Genomic DNA, 27,306 nt, shown 5'->3' on the forward strand with positions numbered 1-27,306 from the left:
ATGAGGCTAGGAAAAGAGTAAGGGATGATGTGAACTGGGTGTCAACAAGGGATAAACAAGGGCCTTTACCTCTACACAATTACTTTAACATCTGGGCAATTTTTATGGTGGGTGGTTAGTAATCAAAGGGAAGCCCCTTACACTTGGGCACATAATACCTTATATCGAACTGTGAACAAAATTAGCTCTGATGGCCAGACACAGCCTGCTTCACTTATCACTAGTCGGGCAACTGTGGACCTACCGGGCATTAAGACTGAAATCACAGGGGCATGCTTTCATATTTCTTTTTTTATTCTGGGAAAACATATGAGTTGTAGACTTGAGCAGTTTTTTTTATTCCCATGTCTCTGGGCGGAAGACAATGCCACTGGACAGAATATGTGAGCTGTATTCAAGATAGTGGCAGTAAACTCCAAAATATGCTTTGATGGCCATGTTCTTGCATTAGAGGAGTGGAAATCTAATGAGCTCTGAAAAACAAGTTTATATACAGAGGTGGCTCCTCCATAGGGGCAGAGGAGCGTCACCATCCCCTCCCCTCCTGCCAGCAGCGGCAGCGGCAGCGGCAAACCTTTTTCCCAAAAACGACCATAAACTGTGTTAATGATCGTTTTTTGGGGGGGAAGGGGTTGACGAGTGTTAGGGGGAGTGCTCAGCACTCCACCCCCGCTCCCATCCCCTCCCCCAGCGCATGTGTGTCTGGCGGGCTGCCTCAGGCTGGCCAAACACACATGCGCACAGGGCTCCATCCAGCCAAGCGACACGGCTGGGCACTACCAGGCCAGTCCTAACGCTGCTCTAAGCAGCATCAGGATTGGCGCAGGGCAGGATGGGAGCCTGTGCCTGCCTTGCCAGCAAGACGGAGGAGCAGAGGCGCCAGGTGGAAGCGGAGGTAAGTGGTTCAAATTTTTTATTTTTATTTAATTTAACCCCCACCCCTCTGTGTGCCGCCCCTTTCCATTAGCGCAAGCCACAACTGTTTATATATCTGGAACACCAGGAGGATTATAATATTGTCAGAAAAGATATTTTCAAAAGTGAAATACTTGCTGCCAAGATTCACTGACCAACTTACTGGCATGATCAGGTTCTTTTTGTATCTAAATTAACGATCATTTTCATGCTGAGACATTGATTAGTCTTGAGTTGTTATATTTTGCTCCATGTAGCACACTGCTTTAAAGTAAGATGTCTTACCCACACTCCATCCACACGCCATCATCAAACTGGGCTGCTGAACAGTTCCTAGTTACAGTAAGCTTCTCTTTTAAAGTCCAGTAGAAGCTCCTCCAGAGTACAGACTACGTGCTCAGTGTCAAAGGGAGTTTAACCAAAAGTCAGAAACTCATAAAAGACTTAGATTAAACAATTGGGAAAGAAGCTGCAAAGGTGAACTATAAATAACACCATTTTTGATCCCTCAATCTCAATACTAGGTACGCATCAGTTCAAAGCTCTTCTAAATCTAACTTTATAAGCTTCAATAATGGTTCAAATCAGATTTGGATGATAAGCAGGTAAAATAGTTTTCTGTTTGAAGACGAAAAACAAAACAGGTGTAAAAACAGTCATTATCCTGGAACAGTTCACTGCCGGGAAAACAAGTACTAATGAAAAGAGGTTCCAGCTCACCAACTATATTTGCCAATTTAATGTCCACTTACACCAATCATTTATCCCCTAGCCCACTGCAACAAAAATAGTCTACAGATCAGTGTATTTCATATTTACCTTTTTCACTGGTTCACAGATGTGAAGCAGTGTTTTTCTGTATGCAATGCAATATAGAAAAGGAATGTAAAACCACAGCAATACCTCAATATGCTTGCTTAGCAACGCCATTTTCAATGGTCTGCTGTTGGTGCAGATTAGGAGTTGTGGGTTTTTAGCACATCTGTATGCTGATCATGCAGATGCTCATGACTTTTTCTAAAAATCCTTATTTTCATTTTTAACCACTGTACAGCATACAATGACACGATAATCAATGACGAGCTACATACATTACAACACAGCCGGGGAACAGAACTGAGAGTCAGGGAGCAGTTAAAACTCATGGTGTAATACACAACATATGGAAGTAACGGTGCTAACATAGTCTCAGCAACGCCAGTACCTTCCAGCCCCAAGTCAAGCAGCCAATCCCTTCAAGCTCACCACCGCACTGTGGATCTTCCAAGTGCTCCCAATGATATTCCAGGCCACACTTTGCAGCATCATGCACACAGGCCCATCCATCCAATGGGCTAATACCAAGAGTTGCTAGACCACTTCCAGTGTCTCTAGACTGCCCACCCCCACATTATCAGCCCCAGCCTCTTGTGTACGTGCCAGAAATGCTTGATAGGGCCCCCAAATATAATTTGGGTAGCTGCCGACTGGCATCAGGTAATGATAAGCATACGCCATGTCTGCATGCCATTGCCGTAGCGTTGGGAGTGGCCCAGTGTTATCACTATTCTGCGCCCTGCAAGCAGTAATCCTAGGGCTACAAACACCTAGTGTTCTTCTAGACGTCCCGTCTTAGCACAGCAGCATGAGCAAGGGGGCGATGCTATTGTCTCACCAGTGATCTCACATAGCTCCCCAAAAGCATTATACGACAGGGCAGAACCAAGCCACACGACCAAACCCCGCTCCATCAAGCCCGCAACGAAAGCAACCAGAACTATCCCGTAAGCCATAACAAAACAGATGGCCCTATGTGTAGAACACCTGATTAAATCACCTGAAGAGGCTCAACCACTGTGGACTGTTCAGAGAGACATTCCGGACAAACAAGCAGCAATAGCTCCATTGCTTATCACTGATAAGCAGCTCCAAATCCTTCACTTCCTGTGAGGATGCATACAGTTTTGCAATAATGCGCTGGGGTGTTGTCACCTGCAGCAAGTATGTTTAAGCGGGCACCTCCGGGAGTTCTGCCACCGCCTCCCCCACTAAGTCCTGTATTGTGTGCCACACCCTGCAGTAGTGAAACTGAGCCAGGACGATGGGCATGTCAACCTGTGCACATACCTGCTCCCAACTGCAGAGTGCCCTATCTGTGGGAAAAAAAAAACACCCATACATCTCAACCCCAGCCCCAGCAGTGCGCTCACCACTGTTCTTTCCTGCCCCAGGGGAAACTACATGCATCAGTCTAGTGGTACGTGTGGTGAGTAAAGCAGTGGTGAAGCCTGTAGCTCAGCCTTTCTTTTCTATGAGTATTGAGTAGTACACAGCAAGTCTAAGGTGTTGTAACGACACCGTTCATTAAACAGCATCCTAAGCAAAGTGAGAGGGAGTGCGGCATCATGGTCAAGCCACAGGTGAGGTAGTGGGCCCGGGTCGTACAACGAATAGTGGGTAAACATAAAATTATGCTGCTCTATAGTAAGCCTTCAGGTCCGGAGGGTTCAGGCCAACCATGGCAAAAGGAAGATTAAGCGTGCCCCAGTGAACACACTTGCTTCCTAGCCCAGGTCAAACGCACCATCAAGGCATGAAAGGTGTGGAATACTGAGCTGGTCAAAAGAATCAGGATGCTTCTAAATAAGAACAAGAAACGGAGTAACATTGCAATCTTCATGGTGGCAATACAGCCACACAGGGATAACAGCAAACAAATCCAACACTTGACTGTCTCCGTAGGTCGTTGCACCGATCTGCCGTAATTGTGCATTAGTGAGATATTGTGAAATCTTGTTTGCTAAACCGCCACGCTGAAGCATGAAGAGAACCACTACCTACTAAGGGGCATTTCAAACTCACAAAACAACAAAGTAATAAGGTTTTATGGAGCAAATCACAAACAAGCTTTAAGGGACCAGCAACAAACTGTTGAATTTGTTGGCACTTTATTCTATAGCGGGATAGAGGTACGAAACAGACACATCTTTCCGGCGGGCATCACCAAAGATCTCTCCAATCCAAATGGGAAGGAAAGGTGTGGGAATTGACTGGTTTACGTTCAGCTTGTCATCAGCATCTTTCTATTTCTCTATGGAATTAATTAATTCACAAGGTTCCAAAAGGAATTGAGATATCATGATATATGCTGACACCGTGATTTGCATATCACAGGATGGGGAAACCTAGAGGGATTACATGTGTCTAGATTGGAAAATCTATGACTTGTGATAAATGTGGACACATCATCTCTGGATACCAGGCAACCAGAGGGAGTTCTTGGACTTTTGAAAAGACAAAGTGTACACCACATTTTTTTTTCAGTCTTCTGAAATATACACTATCTGCAGGTAACTTAATCAGACCCTCCTGAGGAAGATGGCTTCTGTGATGGATTTGACCACGGATGCCGATCTATTAGAATCCTGCGCCCGACCAACTTTTTGGGACTCCTAAACTACAGAACTTTGCAATGCTAGAACACTATGCATCTTTACGATGGTCTGAGATACTCAGTGTACCCATTCCACTAGATGGCAGGTCAGAATTCCAATGGTAGCTAAACCACATGAAAGCATGAAGTGCGAGAGGAATATTTTGGGAAAGAGCCCTACCTGGTAATCAAGTCAAATTCTACCAGGTGAGGATTGGCATCAAGATGTGGAGATGTCGCCACAGGCACACAGAGGTCCAGGAGCAGCCAGGGCTGCATATCAGTAGCCTCATTCTTTTAGAGGGATCTTTTGAAATCAAGTCTGTTGCTAGAGACTGGGTCCAAAGTTGCATTCTACTTCTCATGACCAACATTTCAACCATAAGGTACATGACATCATTCTCTGGACAAACAGAAAACTTTGTGGTAGGCTGGAGTTTCCACTTTCTCCATGACCGGAGCAATTGGTGCTACAAACAGAAGTGTTGCTGTCCTTGCGGATTGCATAAATTTAGGCTTCAACTGGAAATTTCAATGCATTTTCCATTAGTACTTCACTAATTCAGAAACAATCGAGCAGTCTCACTTCTAGGTGGAAGAGGGCAGCTCGAGCATGCTAGAATGGAGGATTTGGGGTCGAAACGGGAAATACCAGGCATTTTTAGGAGAGCTACTTTCTTCCTCCATGAATCTCGGTTCAACCTTGAGATGAAGTAGCATGGCATAGGGTTTAATCATACCGTTGTCAGAAGAGGAAATAGAATCCCATTGCTGTGGGAGTGGCAGACGTCCTATATTTTCTTTTTCGACTTGTAATGGGCAAACCATATATGTCATTGAAGCTTTTACGTCAGCCACAGCAGTGGGACATGTACAAGGTGTGGGGGGGGGGGTTGATATGAAGGGAGGTAAATCGTTTGTGTTCAAGTTATTGAAAGGGATAAAGCAGGCAAATCCTCCCAGGGGTAGCAGATCTCAAATATGGTCATAAACACAGTTCGCAGGGGTTGGCTGAACAACAAAAACATTTTCTAGAAATGCTGTATATGTAGCTAGAGATGGTACCATTGTCTTATTTTCTGTAAGAGTGTTGGACATCAGACTTATGGCCCTAGCAGGAGGGAATTTTACCTAAGAAGGGGTTGAAGTTTGATATTTCAAGAGCACCAAGGCAGATAGGTCTGTGCTTTTTTACCCCCGTGTTCCTGTTCGAGCTAATCTTCCCAATTTGATGTTCATCTCCTTCAAGAAAACATTTTATCCAGTAATGTCTCGGACACTGCCTATGTGGGTGATGCAGGAAGCTGGTGCAGAAACATTCAGATCGGAGAGACATTCAGGACATGGAGATAAGGACTATAAGGTATTCTTGCCAGCAGCAAGAAAAAGGATGTCTTGAAAAAACACTGGTAGGAGAGTCAGGAGTTTAAGGTTTAAGATATTTTACAGTAAGCTCTCTCAAACGGCAAGAATGGAGGAGTATTCTTTAGAAGAGCATAACTCTTGCCTCCCAGCTTACTCTAGACTGCAGATTTTCCTAGCTATTGAAGACAATTCAGTTCTATATCAGCTGCAATAATGCCACCCTTCAATTATAGAGTTATGTAAAATATTCTGGGCTTGATGTATTAATGATGTTGCCTGAATTATTATTTTATAGTACTGAGAGACTAAGAAGTCAATGGCTTTAAAGGGGCAATGCCAGATATGAAAAACGTTTGCTTCAGTGTGCTTAATAGGAACTATAATTTGTTTAATGATAGTTTGCAAAATCTACGTTCTTTTCTTTTGAAGAAAATACTTCTTCAAGCAACGAGGCTTAGAACGAAAGTAAACTGATGTGGACTGAGGAGCTGAGAATTCCAGTCACAGAATTAAATTAATGCTGAGGGTGATGTTTGTCCCTTTCTTCTTCATTCTGCCTTTCTTTTTACCTACCCACACCATTTAGATTATGAAGGCATGGAGATGGGAAGGGGGGGGGGGAGATAACTGACAATATTCAGAACGGGAAATGCACATTTGAACAAAATAGAAATTCATTGGGAAATACTTAGCCAAAACAGGGACTGCATTACTATGAACAGATATAACATACTGCAGCTGATTAAAATACCATTTGAATTTATTAGGATACGTTCAGCCATTCAAGGTCAATAAAAGGTGTATCAGAATTGGATAATATTGGCACTTGCTACTTACAGTGGGGCAAATAATCAGAAACGTAAAACAAGTTATTACTAAGACAATGTAAAGGAAGCAATGCAACTTGTAATACAAATTGTACCTCAGCAGTGAACCGGCTGGATACTGGTGTAATGAAACCAACTCGGCCATCGTTAAACACCACTGCAAATCCATCAAGTGTCACACAGTATTCCAGTTCTCGAATGAACACATCTTCAAAGTCAAGGAATGAACCTGCTGAGAAAAGGTGGTGTCATGAACAAGTTTCAGGCATGGACACACATTAAATCTCATGTACTATTTGCTGCTTTGTTAATTTAGTGTAACTGGATAACACCAAGATGTCTAGACAATCAAAACATTTGATACAGTTATCTGGGAGGAAGCAGTTCACATGGGATAAAACATTTTTTAAATCATTTATAGGGAAAAATATGCAAGGTTCTCAGTATATTACAGCTACTTTTGTAAATGGCAGCATTCGTTTTCTAAAATTACTTTTGAGTACTGGAACTCGGACCATATTCCTCATGTACTAAGCAGAACATTGCTTTAAAACAAACTTCATCCTTACAAAACAGTAGGAGCACACCAGAGAAAATTAGGAGTGGTCTGTAAAATAGGAAAGCTCCAAAACAGTGTGTAGTAAAGCAGAAATACGATAATCAGTTGTAGCTAGAAAGGAATGGATGAACTTTGGCCCTATCAACATTACTTAAGTGCAAATCCATAATAAAACTGCCAACAATAAAGGTATTTTCTTAAATTATTCTCGAAAATGCGCACATATGCTAAGGTATTTTCTATACCCCATCAATTAAGAGAGCCTTAATCATAAGAAATATTTAGAGTGCACTGGAGACAAAAATGGTAGCATATGAGCAAGTGACACTTTTAGGAGAAGAAACTGCACAAATCAAAAGCTGATCAACGATGAATGGCACATGCAGCTATTACAGATAGCCATGCTGTTGACAATACAAATATAATAAAACAATGTATCTATCTTGCCTTTCTTCCATCCTCAAAGAAAAAGTCAACAGAGGTACTAATTAAAAAGAGTGGTTAGATAAAGGCTTCAGGCAGTGACAATGGCATAAATAATGACAGATTAGATATGTGGTGAAGGTGGGGATGAGGGAACAAATTCAACATTCTTGGGGTATTTGCAGAATTGTGGTTTTGTAATTTCTTTCTAAAGCACAAAATAACTGTTTACTTGAGGAGTTTGGAAGACAAGGAATCTCTTTCAAATCCTGAAAAGGAATTGAACAATTCAAGTTCATATGTAATTTAACAGTTTATAGCATTAGGATGTTTTGGCCTCTCTGGACTCTGCCGAATCCAGGGATGAACAGCATACAGTGCTACTTTGTACGTTAGAGGTGATATTTTTACCTTTTGCCCTGTTTTCAAAGATAGGCAATACAGAGTTTTAGCATTGAAGCAATGCATCTGTAGTGCCAGGTTCCTGTAATCAAGTGGGCAACTACATGGGGTGTCTTCTATACAGGAGCAGCAGTAAAATCAGTAGGCCAGGGAGCATAGCACTGTAGTTGTGGCCTCCTTTAAACCAAATCCCAGTGGAGGGATACAAGTCTGAATCCACAATAAAAGGAAAACTGGAAATCGCCTAAGGTGAGATACTAAGGGAATACCGAAGTCTTTCATAAATCTTTGGGATTTCATGTAGTCCAGATTTATTTTTTAAAGTAATTTACATTTGGACAGAAACTGATAAGTTCCAGTTTTGACTGTTCAGATGGAAGAATCTATTGCCCATCTAAAACTCTGTACTCATTAGAAAAACTTCAGCTACCATGTTACTGGAGAGCACGCACTCAAGTTGAAGCTAGTTAGCATTTACATGTCTACGGAGTATGAGCTTATCAGTTTTATCAAGATACCCTACTGTTGTATTTGTAGGCTGAAGAGAGAGCATGAAGAACAGTATGGAGCTCTGAGGAACTCTACTGGACTTCACAACCAGCTATGAGGCCGAGCTTCAAGGTCACTTGTGTCAAAAGCAGCTTAATTCTGCAAAGACAAGGCCACCAAGTTTCTGTATGTGATGAGCATTGATCACTATTTTAATGAGGACACAGCCAATATAGAATCTGTGTTGGAAGCTCAAATGAGTTAGTTTAATTTCCTTAGTGATGTGACTTCAAAGTTCGACTGCAACATCACTTGCCTTTCAGCAGGAGCTGAGATATGTTTTTGTTTCCATGGTCAGGAGCCAGTTTCACCTCCATTAGAGCAGTAGTAGCCTGTTGTGCATATCTCAGTTCGAAGGTACTTAAAAAACTAAGATTTGGACAAGGTAAATCCTGTACTGAAGGCTGAAAATTACTTCTTACAGTATCAATCCAATACTTTTCCCAACCTAGATATACCTATTAAAACCCATTTCTCAAATCCTAGCAATTTAGCTCTGTGAGCCAACCACATCCCACACGCCTGTCAGGGCGTAGCTTGGTCAGTAAGATTTGTGGGGGGCGAGGGGGAGGAGGCTGGGTGTGCTTCAGATCTTCCAACGATCCTGCTGTCATATGATGCTGAAATACATTATACAACAAGCATGGCGCATGAGAAGGACTAAAGGGGCAGTGGAAAGGAAAAGGAATGCAGATTGGTTAGGGGTACTAGGTGACAGAAACATAATGTTTAGTAAAATACCCAACAGTTTTAAAAACTTTCAAACCAGGCAGCATGTGTGTGCTTGTTATAAAAACTTTCAAACCAGACAGCGTGTGTGTGCTTGTTAGTGTATGTGTGTTGAACAATTCCTTGTGAAAACTGGCAGACACCTCACCATACCAGACTGAAAGCATTTAAAACCGACCATTTACCAGAAATTATATTTATTGGTGGGGTGTAAAACCCCAAACACCCCCCTGAAGTTACGTCCATGACTAGAGTGAGATTTCTGGTTCGTTTGAGTCCCATCCGATCCAACATGGTGCCTTGAACGAAGAATTTAGTACTACTCTAGTAACCCAAAGAAGAAAGGGAGGTGGTGTGCATTTGCCATGCATAGTGACCAGAAAATCTGTCCTAATACTGGACATCACCTCTAAATGAATGGCTGAACGCCCCGGACCCAAACAGCCACTCACTAAGCACTAGGCACTGCAATGCCCAGTAATACAAATGCACATCATCCATCATCAAAACCCCACCATAAATCAACTTAACACATTTATAGGTCCAAAACAACGCCACCATTTTAAACAATGTTAATTCACATAGATCATCAGGGGCCAGGCCTGAAGACTTTTCTCCAGGTTCCTCTGCCGTGCACCAGATTTGAGTTCCCAAATATGCGGGGTTTGTAACTAACTCCTGGGTACTGAAAACTATAACCATACACTCGAAATCCATACTCCCAGTTCACCACTCAATCTCCACCTCGATGAGAGTAAATGATGCTACTCATCATCTTTCTGAAAAGGATTAGAACTTCCATAAGCCTTTGGTATTGTGTTAATAGGAGTAAAATATAGGCATAGAGAGCAAGACATGGTCGTTCATGACCTGTCCTGACTGAAGACTTTGAGCTAACTCATCTTACCTGATCCAGACTGTAAGCGGCTCTATAGCTAAGGCAAACAGCATAAGTGATGGGGGGGAAAACCTGAAGAGCATCTCTATCAGTTGTGAATTAGGTAGACTGCACTCCAATAACAGGAGTAGGAGACCAGACATTGGCATGAGGGGAAATACTGCATTACTTTCTAGAAGAGACAGTTGGGAGCAAGCTGGTAATAGGCTTTGTATATAAGGCAAAGAACTTTGAAAATGATTTGCTTCCTAATGCAGAGCTAATAAGGGTCAAAAGACTGTGGGGGAAATCTTCAAGGTCACGCGAGCAGTCAAGTTTTGAAAGATCTGTTGTTGCTGGAGCACATAATCTGGCAAGCCAAATTAGAGAATTTGCATAGTCCAGTCTATTTTTTTTTTTTTTTAAACAACTTTTTTTTATTGGTTTTTAATGCAGAGTTACTAGATCAGCCATACAGTTCCCTCCGTGAAGAACGGTCTAAGCAGTTACAGGCGAGCAACATAACATGTGCCCGAATTGACAACATATTATACCACATAGTGTGTCAACATAGTAAATAAACGAATTACCCAATCAGTGTTAAAGAATTGTGAGATAAACACAGCTGGTTGTCTCATTATCTATCCCCAGTATACAAGATGGTCATAAAGGTCAGTCCTCCGCATCAGTACTGCTTTCAGATTCCAAGGTATAATCATTATTAAAGCGATACAGCAACTGTCCCCACACCATCAAGTATGCTGCTGTCCCGCCATCCGTACAAGCCAAGTGCATATGTTGTTCCTCCACCACTCCCTACTCCACAAGATACCAAAGTCAATGATCAACCAAAGGCCTCCTGGAGCTCAGCCATCCTATGGCCACCCTAAGTTTAACCAGCACAAGGACCAGCTGTGCAAGTTTGTGTGGAATTCTCCACCCCCTGGGCTCAGTCACCACTCCCAGTAGACGGGCCAGCAGAGTCAAGGCAATCTCCAGTCCCGTAGCCCGTACTATTCTGGGGACCACCACCCTCCAAAACTGCTGCACTCTCTCGCACGTCTAAGCCAGATGGCGGAAGGAGGCATCTTTTTCACCACTGCGACTGCACCCAGCACCCCTATAGAGATCTATCCTGTTTAAATTGCGTGGCATCACATAAGTACGATTCACAAAGTTAGAGTGTAAGAGCTTGAATGTATTATTATATGAGACAGTACTTACCATTACTAATGCCTTAACCCAGTCAGAATCTGATATTGGATCGTCCAATTCCTTCTCCCAGGCTCGACGCGCTGCAAAGGGTTTCATAGTCATGTCTCCACTAAGCGCCTAATAGAATAATATAATCAGGTGCCTTCCCTCTCCCCAACGACTCAGTCCCGCCAATACCTCAGATGGACAGCTGGAAAATCACACCATACCTCCGGCACAACACACTACAGTTTAGCATAATGCATAAAATAGCCTGGGCCCAGCCCGAATGTCTCCTGGGCCTCCTGGAATGAAAGAAAGAGTTCCCCAGGGTAGAGTTCATCTGCTACTGTGCGGCACCCCACTCTCCATTGCTACATAGACATGTGATACTCAACTGCTCAGAACAGGGCTAACTCCCACAATTTCACTTCCCTATTGAACTGGGCTTGACGGAGTATGGGCTCGGCGGAGTATCCTCCTGACCACCTGTTCCCATATTGTTGCAGTAAGATGGACCAAATATGGGACAGGCCGATACAAACGACCACCGTTAATCAGGAGCCTGGCTAGTGTATCACCACCAAGCATCCCTCACCCCAAAAGAGTAGCTTCTCCCAGATATATTTTTCAACTAACCATTTCACAGAATGTTGGATACGTGCTGCATAATAATACAACTTAACATCCAGTATAGCCAAACCCCCCCCCCATCTTCCAAGACCCGCCGGAGTGTAGACGGCCCAGATCAGGGAGATCAACAAACTGTCCAGGCAAGCGAACAGCTGAGGGGTCAGCAGAAACAACAAATTCTGAACCAGGTAGAGGTAGTGTGGAAGGAACACCATCTTACCAACTGCGGCTCTTCCCACTACGAACAGTGGGAACTTAATTCAAAACAGAACAGAGCGTTCCAGACCAGTGTCGCGTAGGCTCTCATTATCCTAATGAGACTACTGGATTTTGAGCAGTAAGATCGTCCACAGTGTGGGGGACTGAGTCTGACCCACGGTGGATGACACTTGTCGCTCTAAATCCGGGTTTTGCTCCAGCTAACTATCAGTGCCTTATCCCTCCCAAACGGCAGAGACAATTGGGCAGCCGAGCACATGACATATTAGTACTTCTCAGGGAAGTCGTGGTCACTCAGGTCACAACCGGTTCTCTCTCACACAGTGCTGCCTCAGATATAAATGACAATAAAGGCAGTATACGTTTTGAAGATTGGTTTAATAAAACAACTGCATTTTGGATAGTAAAGAGTGAGCTGCAATAATTAGAACTACACAACACAGTAATATTAAAATAGTGACGATGAGAGTGAAGCACAAGAATAAGGCTATCATAGTGCCGCTAGGTTATTCTCTCTCGAAGTTATATTTTTGAGCACAGTATCTTAAGCTCTAAGCCTGCCTTTCAGGTCCCCCCACGAGGACATCAACCCTCATACCTGAGCAAAGGCCTGTAATCTGCATCAGCATCTGCAACGGGGCATTCAGCATACAGTTGTGGGTCCCTGGCTGGAATCTCCATCTTGACATGTACTAGGACTAGAAAGTGTTTTTATAACTAACACGCAGAGGTTCTGAGAAAAAGTCCCTACATAAGGATGTGTATTTTCTACGAATGCTGGATACTAAACTTCTACCACATTTACCGGCAATGTACCAGACTGTAGCCTTCACTTAAGCACAGGGCGAACAAGAATGCAGTATTTAAGAACACAGTGCTGAAGTAAGCTAAACAGTGTGATAGTAGAAATTAAAACAAGACCGTAAAAACTGGTTATTGTAAAATAACAGTGCAGAGTTGAATAAAATATATCTAGGGCAAAGTGCACAGAGGCCTAGTATGTTAAACTAACGTGCATGGAGCTATGCATAAAAATGGCTACACAACACCAGATAACACCCACTCCACATTAAGGCCCATGTTTATACTTTTTTTGCGCCACACTTACTTCATTTTTTAATGCAAAAGCAGCGCAAACTTACAAAATAGAATTGTATTTTGTATGTTTGCTCCGCTTTGGAGTAAAAAAAAAAAATTCGCAATTGCGGCACAAAAGAAATATAAATATGGGCCTAAGAAGCCTATGAGCCACTTCAGTATGGTAGACCCAGATACCTAAATATCGAAAGCTCTCCAGCTCCCAACAGAGGCCCACCACCGGCAGCCCATCCAAGAATCTACCATGAAGAGCTCTTAGTGGAAATAGAACTGATTTATCCACATTTACCATAAGGCCAGAAACATTCCTAAATCCTGCCAATAGTTGTAATTATACGGGTACCGACTCACCCGGCGACCTAAGCTATACCAATGCGGCGTCAGCATACAGTGAAATTACATGGGTGGAGTCACCCACCCGAAATCCCCAATCCTCCATCTACCTACGCAGCAACAGAGCCAAGGGCTCTATTGCCAGGGCAAAAATCAGCAGCGAGAGAGGGCACCCCTGTCTGGTCCCCCTACCCACCAGCCAGGATTCAGACAGCTCACCACACACTCAAACACATACAAATGGTTCAGTGTACAGTAATCCCACCCAAGCGCAGAACTTGGATCCAAACCCCTTCTCTCGCAATACGGCCATAAAATATCTCCACTTCAATCGTATCGAAGGCCTTCTTCAGGTCCAAAGATATTAGTGCCATCTCCTGAGCCATGCCCATTGTCTCATGGAGGACATGCGCCAAATGACAAAAACTGAAAGTCATGCTTTGTGCCAAAATAAAACCGCACTGATCCTCATGGACCAAACCATGTATAACCCTGCACAATCTAGTGGCCAGTATCTTGCATAGAATTTTAACATCAGTGTTAAGCACTGTAAGCAACCTATCGGAGGAGGGATCCGCTGGGTCGGCCTCGGGTTTAAGCATAAGGCAGATAATACCCTGTTGCATCGATTCTGAGAAAAAGCCACCTCTCTCGACGCACAAGGAGAAACTCTGACAGTTTCTCCCAAAGGAGATCAGAGTACGTTTGGGTAAAATTCAATGGGATAGCCATCCCTACCTGGGGCCCTAGATTTATTTAAAGCGGTTATGGCAGCTCCCACTTCCTCTAGCGTGATATCTTCTTTCACTTCCCGCATGTTTTTTAGGCCCAATTGAGGAAGCTCCAGCTGCTTCAGGAAGCCCCGTATAACCTCATCCGAACCTAAAGGGCCAGCCAGGGAGACTATTTGTAGCTGAGCCACCAACAAGGTCAAAATATCCCACCTATTCGTAACCAACACTCCTGCCGCATCCCTAAGGTGCAATATAGAGGGAGACTCCACTTCACGCCTTAGTATCCATGCTAATAATCTAATCGACTTGTGTCCTTCTCTATGGAGCCTCTTCCGGTAAGCCTTAAGTGTTACTTTGTCAAGTCTCTCCCAACTTCTGCTCACTCCCCTACACAGCCAAAGGTGTTCTATATGCATTTCAGCAGTTAGTGCTTCACGCCACTGTACTGTACAATTGCCCCTCCAACTCCTTAAGGTCTCGCTCCAACTGTCTACGGACCCCACCTATGGTTCCCAAAGGGGATGCCTGGTGCCACCCACACAGCCACACCCGTGCATGGGAGGAACACAACAGGGAGAATACCTGACTTTGCCACTTCTTACCCAATTTCTGGTACTCATCATCCATCAAGTGTGTGTTTTTTGTAAACAGGCTATCTGTATCCTATGTCTTTGAAGGAATGAATGTATTCTAAATCGTGTGAATAATGTTTAAGCCCCCTGACATTCCATGTTATCATATTTATGTGTCTAGTACTGTCACAGTTGTGCATCTCCCCACCCCACTCATCTGCAAGCTTCTCCTCACATCTGCCCATGTACTGGATAGAGTTCTCATATGTCCTCTGCTGGATTCCATGCATTTCCTTTGCACTGTGAGAAAAACCAAACCGTTATCTTCCTAGATTGCTAACAACTGCAACATTCTTCCAGTAACACCCCCCCCCAAAGGAACAGAGGAGCCATTGAAACCTTTTACATGTTGAAACAACACAAAGTAAAAAGACCCTAACCTCCCTTCCCACCCCGGAAACACAGTATAACAAGAAAAACAATGTACTGCAAATCCATGTACATCTATGGTGCCAGGACCTGCAGCCTGAGCCCCAACCCCTAGAACTGCACCTACCACCACTGTGAAGGTAGCAACTTCTGATCACAGACAAAAGGTACTGTGTCTGCACATAGGTAATTCCGTATTATACAGCATATGATGACTGCCACCTCTAGAGCAATTCAGGGAAAAATTCAAATTAACATCCCACTGTAAGCTCTCGTCGAGCACCCACAACATTCACCCCAAGGATACATCACCACCTGCACCCCGTTTGAATCATGCAGAACGTGCACACAGCTGATACAAGGGTGTCCCCAAAGAGTAAGAAAAAAAAGGCAAATCAATCAAAGTGAGAATTAGCTAGCAGCATTCCCTGGGTCTATCTCCAAATCCAGATCTTGCATCTGTTCTTCAGAAGAGGGCATTAAATTAAAGGGAACCTCCGCCATACAGCCATCACTTTGTATCTCAATCCTGGAAGGATTCACCACCTTCAGGTCTCTGTAAAATATCCGTCCCTGCAGATTCACCCATCATCCAGTTGGGCTATGGGATCCACTCGCGTTCCCCAGCCCAGATTGGGCACGACTTGACCTGCTGGTTGGCACCTTCTCTCACATCTCTAGCCAGCCCCATACATCCTCCAGACTATCAAAGAAATGGGACTTACCCTCAGGCGTGCCGAATATAAAAGCATACACCGCACACACATGAATCAAAGTGTGGCCTTCACCTCCAGGAAGGTCTTTCTGGAGTTCTGAATGGTGTTGGTATAATTCGGATAGATGGAGATCTTGTGGATACCAAAGACAGCATTTTTCGTCTACCGGGCAGCCCATAGGATGTAGTACCGATCTCTGTAATTCAGGATCCAAACTATAATGGCCCAGGGTGGCGCCCCAGGTTGTGGAGGAGCCAGCAACACCCTGTGTACCAGCTCAATCGTGAACATGGTGGACATCCCTACTGGGTTAAGAACATCCCTGATCCAGTGTTCCCACAAAGGTCTCAGTGTAGCTGCTCCCTGCCCTCTCCGGAAACCCATGGAGACAAATGTTGCTCCGCCTTGAACTACCCTCTGCATCCTCGAATCTCGCCTCTAGAATCCTACATTTAGAGGTAACCTGCACCATCTGTTTACCCTTGAAGTTCCAATATTGAGCCCTCTGTCACCTTGACTTTATCTGAGACCTTTCTGAGGTCTGTCCGAAGGAGGTTAACTTCCAGGGCTACTGACTCTATTTTCCCTACAAGAGCCACCCTGAAGCAATGTTTAGCTGCAAGCAATTCCGCACTGGAAGGTTCCTCTGTGGATGCAACTGAGCCCTGATTCTCTCTGTGCCCAGTGTGTCATGTCTGGCGCTGCAGGAGAGGGATAGCCGTAGTGTATTGTCCCACGGTATTCCCCTGGGAGGGAGCGGCCTGCTTATTTCTTCCCATCAGAGCACCAACCGGGGGGAGGGCACAGGCCTCCCTCCCCGCAAAGGAGCAGGTCAATCACGTTCAGCACCCTGCAAGTGTCACAAGGGTCACCACTATCCTCAGCGCAAACAAGAAAGTCCTTACAAATAAACCTGGGATAAAATGCTGCAGGAAAGATCCAGTGTCCAGGGCCCTCAGGATTATAATGGTGCTTGGTCCCCCCCAAAGAAGGGCAATGGCAGGATTGAGATGTGCAGTGGCCCACCCAAGGGGCCAAGCGCTCCAAAGCATGTGTATCACCAGACGGGTGCTCCAGCCCTCCAGGGCCACGCCAGTACCCTAGCTTATAGACTTCCATCCAGTCACAAGGACCCCCTCGAAATCCAGGTGTTCTCCAATCGCAGGTGTATCAGGGACATTCACTCAGCAACGCCCGCAGCCCCGGGCCCACACAAACTCACTGGGCCACAAAGATCTGCCATTCATAGGTCCCAAGACATCACTGCCCCATGCATGTATTCCACAGCAAAGGGGGGCAGTGCAGTGAGGGGGCACAATCTTCACCGCCAGGCCAGTGGCTTGTCTGCCAGTCTCCTCAGAGCCTCCCCATGCTCCCGGGCCCCATTCGCCGCACAGGCCTGTTCAAGTCTCACTGCCGCACCTGCTAGTCCTGGGGCCGCAAGGCACGCCCTCCTGGGCAACTGTCCGCCACCACCGCTGCAGCCCCCTCCCAGATGAAGGCCTGCAGATGCATCTCAGCGTGGGAACAGCCCGCCGCAGCTCCAAGAGTCCAGCCCCGGTGTCTTCCACGTGGCCTCTGCCGACCGCCTCCGCCACTGGAGCCCAGGAAAGAACTTTCTGGGCCCCGATGCAGTGGGCCGTCCAATGTGCCCCACGTCACACTCAGGCAGCGCGCCAAATGGGGTAGACATGGCAGGATTCTGCAGCATTAGGTTCGGATGGCGAGGAGCTACCTAGAAGTGTGTCCCGCTGCCCATCTTGCTTGGCCAGGCCCCATAGTCCAGTCTAGTTGATATGAGTGCTTAGACTGCAGACCAAGAGAAAAAGAAGGGTTTTCCTAAGCATTCTGATGAATATGAAGCAAACCAGCACCAAAAGAGTGACTGAGATTTGAAAGAGATCAAGATCAAAGAAAAGGCTTACATTTTTGTTTTTCACATTAGGAGCAGGAAGAGAACCCGGGTCGATTGACAACTAAGAACAGGGCCAGATGGAAGACTAACAGCTAAAAAGGGTGTCTTTGTTTAAGCAACTGAGCCTGATACAGCAGGAAACTTCCACCAAGCATACAGAGAAACACTCCACTGTATCAGGGATGTTATTGTAGGAAATAATAAACCAGTGCTAAGTGTAGTCTCCTTAAGTCAAATCTTGTAACTCGGTTTGGCATATGTCAATTTTTTTCTTTTACTTTAATGAATGGACAACAGGACTCTCATCTATCAGCAGAGTGGCCTGGTTTTGGTATCAAAGGCACAGTAGCCATTCTAATGTCACTGAATTAATAGTACTCATGCAAGGATATAGACGGCAGGCATAGCCCGCCTGCATGCTCTGCCTTTAGCACACTCGTAGGCTCACCCTACCCAGTGCCTTAAAGGTCTCTGCTTCCGGAGTATTCATTGCCGCAGACCGGATCGCAGCACAGCAGTCAGCATCGCCACACGCTGGAGTGGCGTTTGTGCAGGGGAAAGTGCGGCATCCGTGAACAGTTTTTTGGGAAGGACGCTGAGCCTGCTTCTGAGATGGGAAGAGATACGACCTGGCTTCAAGTGGATTAATGGACTTGGTGAGTATTCCGGAGGCTGTGACAAGTCAACTTAGCCCCAAGGAATATCATTATTTACAAAGCAAACAAAATCCTGTGCAGGAATCAATAGGGTTCAATCGGAATCCATGATGGCAGAAGCAATGCCAACTGTAGAGCTAGGGGTACAGCCAATATTTGCACCAGCAGCTCAAATTACTACCCCTTCTCAGCAAATGCCTGCAGTATGTGACTCTGGGTTATAGTTACAGGCCTGCAATGAAGCTCCAGAAGGGAACTCACTTAATCTAAGGAGTAGACATGGGTGGCACTGCCCACGGGGGGACAGCCATCCAGACTCAGTAAAAGTCAAAGTTGATGCTATATTGCTTGAGATGGAAAAGCTGAAGTTGTCGCAGTCACAAGAGATCAAAGCCCTTCATGAAAGATTAACTAAAATACAGAAGAATATTTCACAGCTCCTACCTAGAGTAAAGGAGGCAGAATCTATGATATCAGATCTCAAAGATAAGGTGCAATCAGCACAGCAAAGAATGCTCAACTTGGAAAAGAAAAAGGGATACTTGGAGAATAAGATTGAAGAATTGGAGAATTACACAAGACTTCCAACTTGCGTATAGTGGGCATTCAGAGGGGAGCAAATTATGAGGCCTCATTGTGCGCCAGCTCAATGCCCCCACTTTGAAATATCCACACACCATCTTGGTGAACTTTGTAGATTATCGGATTAAAGAATAGATCCTAGGTAAAGCAATCAAGAGGAAAAGCTTCTCAACTTCTGGAATTTCTCAGTTGTGCATCTTTTTTGATATGTTGGCCACTTAAGCTAGTCTGCGAAAACAGTTTGTAAAGATTGCTGATTTGTTTAGAACTCAGAGTACAACAGTCGAAGCTGAACGTACACACACAAGATCCTGTAGTATTGTGTCGGTAGGGGATGGACCACTTGAAGAAAAAAGAGGTGTTGACCCATTTTATCATCTTATTCTAGGATAGTAGGCTAGTATCAGTGATATATTCTCTGGTGGATGGTGCCCAGAAAGATTGGACTAGAGCTGAGAGTGGTTCCCTCCACGTCCTTTTCAACCTTTCGGTCTGTAAGCATGGACAAATATTAGTGAATATGATGGTCCCGGAGGTGTTGTAACGACTTAATCCAAGGGGAAGTGCTTGATGAATCCATCGGTGGGTTTGGACTTCCCCTCGTAACTCTCCGAGACAGATCAAGAAGAATAATAACCCCCTCCGTCCTTCGTACGTGGAAATTCAGTTATAACTGTTGGGTTGCATAGAATGAGTGGATGGTAATTTAGGTGGTGAGACTTACTAGTTCGGAAGTTTGAAAATATCCCCCCCTTCAACCTGACCTGCAGTGTTCCTGCCTAGAAGCACCCTGATGAAGGTGATAGTTATCTGCACATGGACACCGAAGCGTGCATCGGCGATATAGTTGGATTGAATTGACAAACATATACTGAAGTAAATATGTTACTTGGAATCTGAGAAACAAGGAACCGGTTTTTAATTGTTCAATTGAAGTGGCCAAGTTTGTGGCTATGGTGACCACTATGTCTAATGTGAATCTATGGCATAGGAATGCTGCGTAGCAGACAGCAAACGAATACTGGATGGATATCTTGTGTCCATTAATTTATGGATATTCGGGTTTCTGTAATGAATGGATTTATAATATGATTTTGTATGAGTATAGGTGAATAAGTATGAATGTTAGTGAGTGATGTGTGGTGACGAATGAGGGCTGATGGTTGTCGCAGGGGGATGTTCTGTTCAAGCATGTACTATGTTCAATTCTGAAAAAAGAAGTCTCATGTTGGATTTCGAAAATTAATTTGTGAATAACTGTAACCTTATGGTGATATTTTTGAATTTATATTAATATTTTTGTACTAGTGGGCTCCATTAATTGTTGCTACAACATAATCAGGTTAGGTTATTATTGGTTGGGCCACATGGATGCATATTTACAAATAACAACTTAAGCAAAAAACCAAACAAGCTCTGACACTATAAAGCAAGATTTTCAATTAGTTGATCCCTGGCGGGGGGATCATCCAGGTGCAGCCCAATATACTTGGTTTTTCGCACCGATTTAATACAGCAACTCGGTGCGATTATTTTTTCATATCCGGGCAATTAGACGTGTGGGTTTAGATATCTGGGCAAATATCTTTTCTGACCATTCAGTCATATCTATTTTGTTCAATCTGGTAACTCAGAATACAGAAAGGCCAAGATGGTAGTTTTGACAGCTCTCTTTGGACAAAGCAGAACTGTCTGGCAGAGATGAGATTATTTATAACAGAGTTTTTTTTAGGATTAATCGTAATACTACACTGACTTTGCAGTCTCAAGGGCCTTCAAGTGTGTGGACGTCTGTTAGAAAGTAGCCTCTTTCTAGCATGGTTACCCCCACTTTTGGCCTGTTTGTGAGTGTGTGTCAGTGCGTTTTTACTGTGTCACTGTGATCCTGCTAGCCAGGACCCCAGTGCTCATTGATAAAAACCTATATGTCAGTGTGTTTTGCCTGTCTCACTCGGATCCTGCTTGCCAGGACCCCAGTGCTCATAGTTTGTGGCCCAATGTGTATGTCTGTGTAGTGCCTGTGTCACTGAGGCTCTGCTAACTAGAACATCAGTGCTTATGCTCTCTCTGCTTTTAAATTTGTCACTGTAGGCCAGTGACTTAATTTACCAATTTCAATTGGCATACAGGACCCCCCTTATAAGTCCCTAATATATGGTACCTAGGTACCCAGGGCATTGGGGCTCCAGGAGATCCGTATGGGCTGCAGCATTTATTTTGCCACCCATAGGGAGCTCAGACAAACCCTTACACAGGACTGCCATTGCAGCCTGCGTGAAATAACGCACACGTTATTTCACAGCCATTTTCACTGCACTTAAGTAACTTATAAGTCACCTTAAGTGTGAGGGCACCCTTGCACTAGCAAAGGTGCCCCCACATAGTTCAGGGCCATTTCCCCGGACTTTGTGAGTATGGGGACACCATTACAAGCGTGCACTACATATAGGTCAAAACCTATATGTAGCTTCACCATGGTAACTCCGAATATGGCCATTTAACATGTCTAAGATCAGCGCATTGTCCCCCCATTCCAAATCTGGTATTGGGGAGCCAATTCCATGCATCCTGGGGGCTCCACCATGGACCCCCAGTACTGCCAAACCAGCTCTCTGAGGCTTGCACTGCAGCTACAGCTGCTGCCACCTCACAGACAGGGTTCTGTCCTCCTGGGGTCTGGGCAGCGCAGTCCCAGGAAGGCAGAACAAAGCATTTCCTCTGAGAGCAGGGTGTTACACCCTCTCCCTTTGGAAATAGGTGTTACAGGCTGGGGAGGGGTAGCCTCCCCCAGCCTCTGGAAATTCATTGAAGGGCACAGATGGTGCCCTCCTTGCATAAACCAGTCTATAGTGGTTCAGAGACCACTTCTCCCCTGCTCTGGCGGGAAACTAGACAAAGGAAAGGGGAGTGACCACTCCCCTGTCCATCACCACCCCAGGGGTGATGCCCAGAGCTCCTCCAGTGTGTCACAGACTTCAGCCATCTTGCTTTGCAAGGTGTGGGGGCACTCTGGAGGCCTCTGAGTGGCCAGTGCCAGCAGGTGACGTCAGAGACCCCTCCTGATAGGTCCTTAGCTGATAAGGCAGCCAATCCCCCTCTCAGGGCTATTTAGGGTCTCTCCTGTGGGTTCTCTTCAGATTCTGCTTGCAAGTTTCCTTCAGGAATCCTCTGCAACAAGTTCAGACTCTTCTGACCTCGGATCAACCGCAGCCTGCTCCAAGAAACGCTGTAACTGCAACAAAGTGTCTACAAGAGACACTTTTCTTCAGCAACCTCAGCTCCAAGTCAGCAAACGCAAGAGTTTACATGGTGTGCACGCTCTGGGGACTCCCTGTCTTTATCCTGCACCAGAAGGACCGAAGAAATCTCCAGTGGAGTGACGGAGTCCCTCCCCTGCTCCAAGCAGGCACCTTCCAAGACGACGACCGGTATCCTGGGACTCCTCTCACAGCAACAAGCATGCTCCTAAGGACACAGGGGGTGGACATCATCGACAGACTGTCCTGAGGTCCTAATGACGCAATTTGGAGGAGGTAAGACCTTGCCTTCCCCGAGAGCGACGGTACCCCTGTGTACTACGTCTTCTTCGCCTCCTGAGGTCTCTGTGCACTCTTTGCAAAATTCCTTCGTGCACAGCCTGGCCCATGTCCCCAGCACTCCTTCCTGCGACGCTAAACTCACTGAGTTGTTCTCCGGTGGCGTGGGACCTTCTTTTGTTGTGCTGCATCAACCACGTTTTGCACCTCCTTTGAACCTGGATCCTGTGGCTTCTGGGGGGTGCTGGCTGGCATCCTGAGGGATCTCTAAAGTGCTGAGAGCCCCCTCTTCCTCCTCACACAGAGTTGAGGCCCCCAGGTCCCTCCTGGGTCCATCCAGCACCATTTTGACGTAAAACGCACTTTTGTCGTGGCCAAGGCTTGTTGGCGCGTTCCAACACGAAATCTCATCTGCAACGATCTTCACGCCGTGGGACATCTTTTGCATCAGGCAGGAACCCGTTGGTATCTTCCTAGGGTGCATTTCTGCAGTCTTCAACTAACCGGGGACTCTTCTTTTGCACCCTCTTCTGGGTTGGTAGGAGCTCCTGTCCTTCCTGGAACTTCTTTCGACTTCTGGACTTGGTCCCCTTCCTTTGCAGGTCTTCAGGTCCAACAATCCAGCAGTTGTTCTTTGCAGACTTGGTTGGCTGCTGCAAAATCCCAAATACAAGGTGTAGTGTGTCCTAAGGAAACTTGCAGTACTTCACTCCTGCTTTTCTGGGCTCTGGGTGGGGTAATTTACTTACCTTTACTGTATTCTTACTCTCCCAGCGATTCTGCAAAAACTACACTTGTCTAGGGAGAGTTCCACTTTCTTAGTATATGGTTTGTGTTGCCCCTAGACCTATTTTCTCCCCTTGCATTCTATAGGATTTCATACTGTTTGCATTGTTCTATGACTATTTACCTGTCTAATTTTGGTGTCTAGTGTATATATTGTGTATAATACTTACCTCCAGAAGGAGTATTGTCTCTAAGATATTTTTGGTACTGTGTCACCCAAATAAATACCTTTATTTTTGGTACACTGAGTATTGTCTTTACTTGTGTATAAGTACTGTGTAACTATAAGTGGTATTGCATGAGCTTTGCATGTCTCCTAGTTCAGCCTAAGCAGCTCTGCCATAGCTACCTCTATCAGCCTAAGCTGCTTGAACACTACTACTTCACTAATAAGGGATACCTGGACCTGGTATAAGGTGTAAGTACCCAAGGTACCCACTACAAACCAGGTTAGCGCACTACAACATCATATAGCGTATAAGGTAAGTCAGAACAGACAGTGTGTTTTAAGAATAGGGGAATTAATAACAAGCAGTGAACTCTGCCATAGATAAAAACAGGAGGTAGGGTGAGGTCTAAAAACAGCTGAAGAGGGCTAAGCGGAAACTCTGGGACTTTCTTTTAATTAAGGAAATAAGTAATTCTAGATCAGTGGTTCCCAACCTGTGGTCTGGGGACTCCTGGGGGTCCGTGAAGCCTCCTCAGGGGTTCCGCGAATGCTTACAAAATTAAACAATATTAACAGATTAATAAAGTGTATATAAATAAAGTGGCTAAATGTACAACTGAAATTTTTTAAACATACTGTAAATGTCAAGGAATTTGAAATTGGAGGCTAAACATTTAAATAGTATTCTTAGACTGATTCATGGGAGCAATGCCAGAGCATCAAACAGAATATAGAATGGATGATGCCTAGCTTCAATTGAATTTAGAAAAGCTCCAACCTCCCTACTTTTTATTGATATTTATTTGCAAATTAAATAAAATGTGTTATCATTTGATTATGCATTAGATGAATGCTTGTTTCTGTATTTGTGAGTATTTCTTAGCATTTCAAATCAACAATGTTTAGGCCAAGATTCCCGGCTTCCAGTAATGACTCAGTGAGGGGTTCCTGGATTCCAATAATGATTCAGTGGGGGTCTCCAGGTTCCAGCAATGAGAAAGTGGGGGTCCACAGAAGTCAAAAGACTTGGAACCACTGTTCTAGATTATTCGAGCAACGGTTGTATGAAGAAAATCAGTAGCTAGGGACATTTTTGGCCTGGTCCACTCAAATTAAACAGGATAAACAAGTGGTTAACCAACTTGAGAACTCTGCTACTCGCAGGTTAGTAACTGAAAATGAAGAAGTTACTCAGGTCTTCTTACAACATTATAGGCATCTATGTGAGGATACCTATTCAGTCTCACTTTCTAGCACAGAACAGTATTAAAGCTCAATGTATTTACCTCAAATGCCAAATACCCAAAAAGATGCAATTTTAGCAAGAAAAACAGTCTCAGAGGTGCAGAAGAGCTCCCAAAGATGCCCAGTGCAAATGCATGTGCAAATAATAGAATACCATCAGAATTTTCTAAAGCTTTGGCAAAAGAATGAATTCCGTTCTTAGTAGAACTCATCAACTTTATAAAGCACAGAGAGATCCCTACCATAGTTAGCTTTTTATAAAAAGATAAATCCCCAGCAAATGTCAACTCCTAGCCCCCGATAAGTCGCTTAACACAGACTTTAAACTCTTAATGAAAGTTTGGGCAGCTTACATTATCCATGCAGGCCAAATTTTAATTCATAAAGATCAGAGAGGGTTTATATCAACTAGGCTTATGGCAGCGAATACTAATTTTCTAATTCAGGCCACACATTATTTTACAAACAGTTAAATTAGTGCTGTGATTATAATGATGGGCACAGAGAAGGCATTCAATTTGGTCAATTGGGATGCTCTCTTTTATAGTCTCTATAAATTTGGGTTCTCTGCACAATTTATAACTATGCTCAGAAACATATATTGGGTGCACAGGCCAAGATTATCATCAACTCTAAGGTCGGGTCACTGTGAAAATTAACAGAGGCACCCGACAAGGGGGCCCCATGACCGCAATTTTATTCTTTTTTTTTAGCCTTTAGCAGAGAAGATACATAGTACGGGATTGATTTGTCCATCAATAGACAGGATGCCCAAACTAAAGTTAAATGCTTAGGTTATTATCCTATATCTAAAAATTGATGTAATTAATTGAAGGGGCTATTATGCAAGGGGTTCTCAATCTGATCCAAGAGTTTACCGAAATAGGTGGATACAAGGTCAATCAATGTAAAACAGAGCTGCTTTTGTTTAACAAATTTCCTAGCAACCTTCCATTAGCTCTGTAGCATCAGGGTAGTTCTCAGAGCCCAATTTGGTAACTAGAGATCTATGTTACCAATAGATATTCCCAGTTATTTCAATTAAAATACACAACAATGCTGAGCAAAGTTCAAGGGTTATCAGAAAGATGGCCTCTTCTTTCACTGAAAGAGAAGGTAACACTTATTAAGACGTCTATTTTACCACTGTTTTCATTTCTGTTTACTAATTAACCTATATAAAAATAAACAGATCCTATTTTAAGGAGTTGGATTCTCTCATCAGAAGTTTCGCATGGAACAAGAAAACCCCCAGGTTGAAATATTCACTTTTCCAGCTGGATAAGACCCAGAGGGGTTTAGGGCTTCCCCCATTTTAAGACATATTACCACGCAGCATTGCTTGATAACACAACAACATTAATTGTAGGGAATGGAGTACTATATGATCTTTTTTTATAGAGGAAAAAGGTGCAAGATCTGCAATTGACTTGTCGGCCTTCATAAAATCCGCAAAGCTACAAAAGAAGACTAGATACAAGGCAGTGCAGGAGTTACAAAATCAAATTTATGCCAGATCCCAGCTTGCCATAGGTACATGAAGATACAGGACTGGAGATTCTTCTGTTTAAATGTATCTGGGGCAAAATTAAGACTTTGGAATCTAAAGGTATTAGGGAGTTTGGCGACTTCTTTCTAAGACATAACCAGATTAAATCGGAAGAGCTTATTCTGCGCTATGGGACACAATGTAATCAGTTTTTTTTGCGGTATGTGCAGATAACTCGATTTCTAGCAGCTAATGTTCAGGAAACAAGTGAAGAAGCTCAATTAGTCCTTCGACTAAGAGCAAGCCCACAGGTATTGCCAATTGGAATAGGGTGCTGCGTAAACATTCGGCTCAGAATTTTAATCACCGATTTTCTGGGAAGAATTTATGAGGAGACTCATAAGGAGTTGGAAGCTTATTTCAGTAGAGGCCTTGAAAAATCCTAAAAATTTAACTAGACCACAGAGTCACCTTTCTCTTCATTGTCACATATGAGTGTAGCTTCAAATAGGTGAGCCAGCATTTCTGCTGTACAAAAAACGTAGTTTTTGATTAAATAGACTAAACCTTTGCTATATGTATAAAAAGAATCTAGCCCACACATGATCCATTACTTGCCTCTTAGTTTACTAATCGCATTGCTACCAGGACAGGAGTGTTTCCAGGTTTATGTCCAAACACTCACTTTTAATCAATATATTACTAAAGCATGATGGGGTTACACACTGTCATTTACCGACAGAAAATGTCTGAGAAATGTCCAAAACCCTTCCCACTAATTTGGAGCTTTACTGATAAAACTATATAATGTATAATCTGTGAAAATGGGGTTTCAGAAAATATATTTATTCTTTGCACATAACCAATAAAGTGTTCTGATTTGTTTTCAACCAATCGAGATTTTTTTTCATCATCACACAGAAGTACAAACAATGGGCTTTC

The 27,306-nt window shown here is 44.1% G+C and overlaps 1 protein-coding gene across 2 annotated transcripts in view; it reads right to left on the bottom strand.

Annotated features, from left to right (window-relative positions):
* The window catches only part of RIC1 (RIC1 homolog, RAB6A GEF complex partner 1), a 673,031-nt gene that overhangs the window by 387,665 nt on the left and 258,060 nt on the right, over nt 1-27,306 (bottom strand). Inside the window, exon 6 of one of the 2 annotated variants that reach the window (XM_069240247.1) lies at nt 6,615-6,748. In XM_069240247.1, coding sequence (XP_069096348.1) covers nt 6,615-6,748 — 134 coding nt within the window. Of the gene's footprint in view, nt 1-6,614; nt 6,752-27,306 lie in introns of both variants that reach the window. The other variant, XM_069240239.1, reaches the window with a different exon arrangement.

Source organism: Pleurodeles waltl, chromosome 1_2, assembly GCF_031143425.1.
Source record: "Pleurodeles waltl isolate 20211129_DDA chromosome 1_2, aPleWal1.hap1.20221129, whole genome shotgun sequence".
In the NCBI taxonomy this organism is placed as follows: Eukaryota; Metazoa; Chordata; class Amphibia; order Caudata; family Salamandridae; genus Pleurodeles; species Pleurodeles waltl.